The sequence below is a fragment of the Oryzias latipes genome, chromosome 6 (assembly GCF_053564925.1).
Source record: "Oryzias latipes strain Hd-rR chromosome 6, Olatipes_Hd-rR_3.1".
Classification (NCBI taxonomy): Eukaryota; Metazoa; Chordata; class Actinopteri; order Beloniformes; family Adrianichthyidae; genus Oryzias; species Oryzias latipes.
The window spans coordinates 16442817-16451217 of NC_136242.1; the positions used below are offsets into that span (position 1 = coordinate 16442817).

General features: G+C 39.2%; 1 protein-coding gene across 1 annotated transcript; it reads right to left on the reverse strand.

Moving 5' to 3' along the window:
• Positions 1–3548: 3548 nt before the first annotated feature.
• pthlhb (parathyroid hormone-like hormone b) lies at positions 3549–5927 on the reverse strand. Its single transcript, XM_004069526.5, has 3 exons — positions 5454–5927; positions 5124–5242; positions 3549–4588 (listed from the first exon to the last, which is right to left on the reverse strand). Exons 2-3 carry the CDS (start codon positions 5240–5242, stop codon positions 4222–4224), a joined length of 486 nt encoding a protein of 161 aa, XP_004069574.1. The 5' UTR covers positions 5454–5927; the 3' UTR covers positions 3549–4221.
• Between the last annotated feature and the right edge of the window lie 2474 nt (positions 5928–8401).

The window sequence follows — 8401 nt, forward strand, 5'->3', positions numbered from 1 at the left end:
TTACACCGTATGCTAATATGTAACAGTGGGCTGTCACTACCAAATACCAGCACATGTACCTACAATTAGAAGAGGTGGAATGTTGAAGCATTGCAAATCTTGCTCCAGGCTTTTTCTTTCACTTCTCTATTCTGATATATGAAAGACTTGGTATCATAATTCCGGTAAGGAGCAAACTGCAAATATTCATTTCTCATTCACTTCCGTGAATTAAAAAGGACCCTACCAACACGTCACTACTAAATCTAAATCTAAATCCCTGATTGGTCAAAGTTCAACTGATTTGCCTTTTAATGAGCGCCCAATGGTTGCACAATTTGTATGTCGAGTCCAAAAAACGGACTTAAATATTGTATTGTAACGTGAGAACGCAAGAGTTTTGAATGAGAAGCACAAAACTTGTATATACGTGTATTTATACAGGTTTTTCCATTGGAAGTGGTCGCTTGATTGTCTGTTGGCATGGCCGGTGTGAATGTGGCATTACCCAGAAAAACATCAAAACAAATGTATCAGTTATAATCGACCTCATTCCGGATTATTGCAAGACATATCCAGATAATTCCTCTAATAGCAGATGTGTGAAATTTTTAATGGTGACTTTTATAAGTGACTAACAGATTATACCGAAGAGTTTTTGCCATATTCATCATATTTAGAAACCCAAGCTGGTGTAAAATGGTAAATGGCAAATACAAAGGGCAACAGTGGAGAGGAAAGACTCCCTCTGAAAGGAAGAAACCTCAAGCAGAAGTAAAGTCAGTTTGTGTGACCATCTGCTGTGACTGTTTGGGTTTTAAGATGACATGAAAGAAACAAATACAAACACACTGGGACGTTTGCTGTAAGATGAACAAGGTGGGTTGGAAATTGCAGCAAAAAGAAAACAGGAAGCAGATGGACAAATACTTAATCCCCAGAGCATGAGTTGTAAGATAGAGGACAAATGAGTTAGTTATCAGTAAAAAGAAATGTCCTTTTAGCAGGAAAATTCCAAGAAAATCTGTTACCTAACTAGATATATTAGTAACTGGATGCGACTGGACAAAGCCAAATCAGTTAACGGTAAATTTATCCTAGGGATTTGTTAGTACTTCCACGATGAGAGAACAAGAAAGAGTCAAACACAAAATACTGGAACATTTCTTAAAAGCCTGTTAGACTCAATTTTTAGATACAGTTAAGTTGACAAATGACATGACAGATCCTTTGATGATACTACAGAGAGGGAGCATGTTAAGGATTAGTTGGACTGGACGGATGACTGAGGCTTGAGGAACACGGTAGGTGAGAGAATGAGAGATGGATCTTGATTTACCGGTGGATACATATCCAATTCTGTCACAGAGATATCACTGAAATCATGAGAGAACAGCATCTGTAAGTCCAGCTGTTTGATGGAGATGGTTCAGGAGTAGATGGTATTAAATGCACATGATAGATCATAAGGGGGAGGAGAGTCCTTTCAAAGTCATCATTCTCTGGTTTCTTTTCTTTGTTTCCCGTAATGACATCTGCATTGTCCCTTTAAGCTTGCTTTTAATTAAGCTCTTTTCAACATTCTTTAAATTTTTATTAAAATGATCACACCTTTAATATTTATTTTAAATATTTATCTTAATGTTTTATGTAAAGCACTTCGAATTGTCTTTGTAAACAAAATGTGCTATTCAAATAAATGTGACAATCTAATTGCAGGAATGTGGGTGACGCCCCTGGAGGATATACATGGACCTTGAACCCAACACCACTCAGATCGACAAAGCAACTTAGATGTGTGGTGAAACGTTTCAGGAAAGACGTCCAAGATGAATGACAACCTCCATAAACAGATAGATCCAGGAGAACATGAATAGATGAGGACCCAGAGTCAATAATCATTAGCAGATTATTAGTTGTAATGATCAGGGCAGTTTATTTGGTGTGCACTGAGTGGAAACCCAACTGGAATGATCAAGACTATTTGAATTTAGGTGGTTCGTTCAGATCAAGACCCGCGGCACTAACCAGCCCTTCAAGGACACATCCAGCAGCCTTTGTTTTCCTGAGCTCACCGATGGACCAGGCAGATGAGCAACCGGAAATGATCATTCCGAATGTGATGGCAAGTGTGAAAATCCAATACTCCAGTCAGGATGCCGCTGTAAAATTTCACTTCATCCCCTACTGAAGCAAGTTTGGACACAATGAGCTCCTAAGGTCAGCAGTCAGAGTTGCTGGGTCAGTTCACTTGCTTATACGTAGGTAAAACTGTCCTCTTTTACTTCAGTTCAAAAAGCCCAACTTCACATAAAAGAAATACAAGCCTACTTACACTCTTTTGTCTGTGGTTAGATTTATTGAGGGGGGGGCTCTTAGTTGACTGTTGAATGTTAAATCCTCCTCTTTAAAAGCTGTGCATGTTCTATCAACTAGTAGGCTTGTTTGTCTCGACTTTTTAACATAACTTTTGAACATCCATTTTTCTTTGACTCACTACCTCAGTTAAACCTTGTTTGGTCCCTGGAGGAACTCTTGGACCACTGACCGCAAAAGCTGCTGATTTGGAAATTAGTCTTCACAATTTAGCCCTCGACAAATTCCCCCTACCCCTGATGCATTGTTCCCACCAGGCTCAGAAGCACGCATTTGAGTGACCGCTAACAATAAAAAGTCTTTGTGAATGTGCACATATGGCCATTTTGGGCTTCCACATTCAAAACTCTATAGCTACGTACGTTTTTACCTCCATTTTCAGGCTCAACGTAAAAAACGCTTAGTTTTATACATATTCAGTCAATTTATACAGAATATAATAAGTAGTTAAACCAGATTGAACTTTGACGAATCAGGGACTCAGATATGGTAGTGGCCAATGGGTTTAATCACGAAGGAGAAATCAATAGCTGCTGTTTGTGCCCAGTCAGAATTCTATGGCACCGAATCTTTCGTGTATCGGAAAACAGCTGTGAAAGAAAGAAACCTGGAGTGAGATTCACAAGAGGAAGGGTCTTCCCACTGTGAGAACATGCATTAGTATCCCGTTGTATGAACACCATATGCTAAGCATGTTCAAAAACCTGCAGGCTTTAATGCTCCACATATGCAGCATGTGTACGTAGCTTTAGACACTTGTTTTTGTGAACAGATACATTTCCATGCTGCATATCTTCTTGATTGTCTGATTTTCTCCCTAAATTACATCAAAAATAAAACACCATTAAAGATTAGGGCAGCAGACACTTGACAAAAATTCATCACATCACATTACAAATTGTCATTAAACTACATGTAAATGATCAGCAATATCAGTAAATTATCAGCTTTTATGATCAAAATCTACTCAAAACCAACTTTAAGTTTGAGATTTAAAGTAACTTTTGATGAGAAGTAATTCACTTTACTTCTTGTAACAAAAGTTAAGAGGTTCTTTCCATTGATCTGAAACGGATTTATGCTTTTCCTGATCTAAAAATCTGCCCAGCAAACAGTGTACACCAAAAAAGAACATTTGGTTTTAAAATTCACTTCAGCCCAGTTTAAAGTTTGGCAAATGAAGACGCTATAAATCAAAAGGCTACATTTTTAATACTTGATTAACTGGAAACATTTACAGCATTCCCTCAGTGCAAATGCAGACCAATGAATCCGAGAGCCCCGACTCTGGCTCATTCTTTCAAAACAACAGCATTATGCAATAATGGGAGTGTGTCTGATGCTTCTTCTAATACCTTGTGACTCCATGACAGATGGGGAAGTAAGACAGAAAAGCAGTAACCCAACCACAAAAGAACATGAACAGAATTGAACTAAAGTGCATAAGGGAATTTAGTCAGCAGCACCTTGAGACATTCACAAAATAAATATACATACTTAAAGTGTAATAAATTATGACAGATGCATGTGTTAGTCAAGAAGTTTGTTTTGATTCACTGAAAAGAGCACATCTCTTTGTGCCCCTGTTTTTGTTGTTATGGAAAAGAAATAAATACTCGTTTCCAAAAGAATAGTTTTGAAGGATAATGGAGTTACAGAGGTGTGAAGGTCCTCCAAATAAATATGAGGCTAAAAAGATATGCGAAGAAACAAAAATACAAAGTACAAGCTTAACCCCGGCACCATAAACCGCCTGTCAGGCATGAGTCAGTCAGTGTCAGTGTCTTAGTGCAGCACCATGGAAAAGGTCCCGGGGATATTTCTGTCAGGCCTTTCTGTCCCTCATGGCCTCTTTGTGATGGCAGGTCACGCTCGCCTCCTCTTTTTCTCACTCTCTCTACGCCGGCCTAACCTCGCCTTCTTTTTCCTCTTAGTAGCAACTTTAAGAGGGTCTTCTTTATAGGCCATGGCCTTGTTTGTCTCCTGGGGGAGGTTAGGACCCTCCCTGTCTTCCTTGAACTTCTCAGGGAGGTTCTTGGTTGCCCCCGGGGACTTCTGATGTGGAAAGTTTCCGCTGAAAGTTTGTGTAGGAGTTCTGCTCTGTACGGGTGGTGCGTGCCGATCAGCGGTGTTCACCTCCCCCACCAGCTCATGCAGCCACATGCTCCGTCTGAACTCCTGCATGGATCTGCTTTTGTCGTGCATCAGCTGGACGTGGCTCACTGACCTCCTCCTAACAGAAGACATGCGGACAGATCAGCATGTTTTAAACACAACTAGTGCTGTAAAATTGTATTTTCGCCCAAATAAATGCATCAAGTGTCTCATGTCACTTCTCCAGCATAAGAACTCCACCTAAATATCCGCTTTTCTGCCTAATTTCTTTTAGATTGTTAGTAATAATGTTCTTTTTTTTTATGTTGTTGAAATGTCTTTACACCGCAGTGTTGAGTTGCGGTGTCCTGTAGTTTTAGATGTGGTGGCAGCTGAAATTTAACGTCAGGCTTCAGGAAACCTCAGTACAGTAGGTGGCAGCATAAACATGTCTGAGGCCTGTCACTAATCTGACTTTATGACCAACCTAAGAAAGGGAAAAAAAAATCTTTCCTAAAAATGTCAACGTAAGACAGAGCAGTGCTAAAACAAACAACAGGAATTCTTTAAAAAAAACTTTTATTATCTGGACTTTTGAAAATTCCTCCTTTTTTCTAAATGAGTTTTAGTAAAATTCTTTTCATCAAGTTAAAGTTATTGTAAAATGAACTCACGTTCTGTGATTAAGTGCATCAACTGGTCTCCCATCGAGAGTCACTGGAGGGAACAGCAAGAACACAGCCAGACTCCACTGATGAATCAATACTAAAGAGCACATGCTTGAGCCAAACATCTGAAGAACACAGTGATATCATCAGTCACTTCACTGCTTGATCAAAACTTTATTTCGAATTTTATGCCCAAACGTCTTCCTCCTTATAAGAATCTGCCTGCAGCTTGATTTGTTCTTATTTTACAGTTGTGTCAAAACAATAGTCGCTGAGTAAAACTTGGTGTTTTTAGCAAAAGGTCTATTTGTCATAAAAGCAAAAACTTGAACTTACAGAATGGATTTCTTTATTTTCCCTTTAGATGAAAGCCCACAAAATGTCCAAATCAATAGTCTTCTGTTAATAAAAAAATAGTTACAAAATGATAAAGCTATTCTGCTAAATGCAGTTTGGTCCATTCAGATCTTGTGTCCAGGTCCATTGGTGTAAATACAGCCTTGGGAAATTCCCCATGAGTCTCCTCCATTCATTTGCCTCCCAACAGTGTGTGTTGAGCTATTTATTTCTCCTCGGTGTCCAAATTGAAAGAGGGATAAAGATAGAAGGAGCGCAGCCCATCAGCTGCAGAGCAGCAACTCTGCTCTGCTCTGCCGTGATCTCATGAAGAGTCTGAATGAAGCATCCTCTCTGGGACAGAACGGAGCTGAGGAAATCGGTCCAGCCTGTGTGAGTCGGTCTGAGAAGAGCAACTGAGAGAAAATCCACTTTGGTGAAGATGCAAGCTCTACCTCTGCCCCTATCCAGCGCGAACACCCGGCCCAACCTTCTACCTACCTCCCTCCCCCAACCTTCACACACACCTGCTGTGACTCAAAGGTGGTATCTACGCAAAACACAAATCACCGCTCATGAATAATACCATGAAACAGGCACATTTTGTGTTATATATAAAAATAATTAATGCACTTTCAAAATTAACTCCATTTATGAGAGCGAAAAGCACTACAATTTCAGCCGTGCATTCACTTTGAGTAATCAAAAGTTACCAAGTAAAGCATGAACGGTTTAAGGATAGGGCCAGACTTAGTCCAAGGTAAACAGCCTGGCCTAACCACTTTCCCATGGGAGAATGACCATAACCTCAGAGAAACCCAACCCACAACCCTTCACTGCAGACTATTCAGCTCACCTCCACTCCTCCTCAGCTCACCACCGGATGGTCACAGTGGCTTCTGAGGGATCCCTGGTTCTCAGCTAACAAGAAAATTAGGGAGCTTGGTCCTCAAAGTGCAGTACTCAATCTCCAATTCAGTGTTTGGATCCTAAACAAAACCCTAAATATTCATCATGGTGTTAACGGTGTAACGTTAAAGCTACAACATTTGTATTGGTGCATCTGGGGCCAAACAAGCAGGGAGTGCTGTAGAAACTCACTCCAAAGTTTGGAAGTCAATGGAAAGTAATGACCAAAATGGTTCCACTGATAAAAAGATAAGAAAAATTCTTGTAAAAAGATAAAATAATAAATGAATTACAATTTATTTTTAAAGGGTAAATTGTGACTTCTGAACTGTGGATTCTAAAATCATGAGAAATACCTCTGTATTATTATTTTTGTAGACTTTGCTGATATTTTCTGTGTTTTAACAATAAAAATAAATGTAATTTAATTTTGAGTCATAATCCTTAAAGACCTACTCTGATGAAAATGGTGTTTTGGGGGGGGGGTTAACATTCTTGTAGCATTTTTCTGAAAATTAAGCTTAAAACTGCATTTCTGAGTATTTATTTATTCAACTTGTTGTAAATCAGGAGCAGACAAAAAATACTGTTTGAAAAAGATTGTAGATTTTACGTAGACGTTACAATCAGTGGACCACAAGCTACCTGCTCTGCTCCATTCTGATGCATCTACTTGCAGATGAACAGATCCACATACATATTCGTTTTCCTCGTCTGAGCTGGTATCTGGCTCAAAGCTGTTTGGCTAGATAGCTCCAATAGTTCTCGTTATGTAACCCTTGTGCTCTCCTAGGCACTTTAACATTGGGAGTTGGGTCATCTAGACCCACTAGACAGTGCGCTGAACCTTTTTTTTCAATGATTTGTGAACCTCACTGTGTCCATGGATTACATGAAATCTTTCCACCCTTATCCATCTTTGTCATGGTAGGAATAACACGTCAATGTAAGGGTGGGGCCATCTAAGTTAGCACAAGGGTTGAAATATGTAGGTTTTTTTATTTTAGCTAAAAGCGGCAAAATAATTAAAAGACCAATGTGAATGCTTTGACAACAGGTCAAAAGATGATTGAAGTAGAACTTTAAATGTGATGTTGAAGTTGAATAGTCCTGTAAAGCAGAAGACTTAAGTTCTAAATGCAAATGAAATAAACAAAGTCTTTAACGCTTTAACATTGGAGATTTGGCTGGCGATACCTAACATACGCTCTTGAACGTACCGTAACTCTTTGTTAACATGATCAACGGGAATCAGCCGATTCTCACGCAAGGAAAATCTTCTTTTTAAATCGGCTTTGCACCTATAGGCAACAAATTACAAACGTGAAGTGTTAGATAACAGCAAAAAGTCGTTTTTCTTCGAGACAGAATTACCTGATTTATGTTGATTGTAAAAGCACCTCACTACTTTAAAGTGTTGCATATCTGCACAAGGCTGCATTTCTCCACATCTGAATCTACTGGTATTGCGTTAATTAGGCAAACAGTGTAAGAGTTGGGTTGACAAAAAATCTATCCATTGATCCATCCAACCATTTTCTGAACCTGCTTAATCTTTTTTGGGGTCAAGAGGTTGTTGGGGGATGGCAGGGTACCCCCCAGAGAGGATGCCGGTCCGTCGCAGAGAAAGTTTACAGAAGTATTCAGATGGGAACGCAGATCAGAGCATCTAAAATTGACGAGCGGCTCTCTTTAAGTCACATGAGACATCTACATAATATGCATGTGTAAACAAAACTTAATATTATCTGGTAGGTACTGTACATAGCCCCAAGTATTAACACATAGCAATTTGTTTGTAACAATGTTGCCATTCTCTTTTCCCAAAATGTCTTCCACTGGTATCTGATACACTATGTTCACAAAAAAAGTTATTTTATTGCACACACTGTCAAAAAGTTTTATTTCGAGGTCATTTTAACCCATTTCTACTGTGAGGCTGCAGTACTTCTTTTTTTATTTCATGAATGAAACAAAGAACGTCTATGTGAAGCAGTGATTACTAAAATCCCTTCTGATCAGTGAGGACATTAGTTAGT

What these genes read in the sequence shown, in the direction of transcription:
- pthlhb (XM_004069526.5), bottom strand. Translation starts at nt 5,242, where the DNA reads ATGTTTGGCTCAAGCATGTGCTCTTTAGTATTGATTCATCAGTGGAGT. An exon ending in GATGCACTTAATCACAGAAC is followed by an intron (nt 4,589 to 5,123) that starts GTGAGTTCATTT and finishes GTCTTCTGTTAG; the next exon opens with GAGGAGGTCAGTGAGCCACG.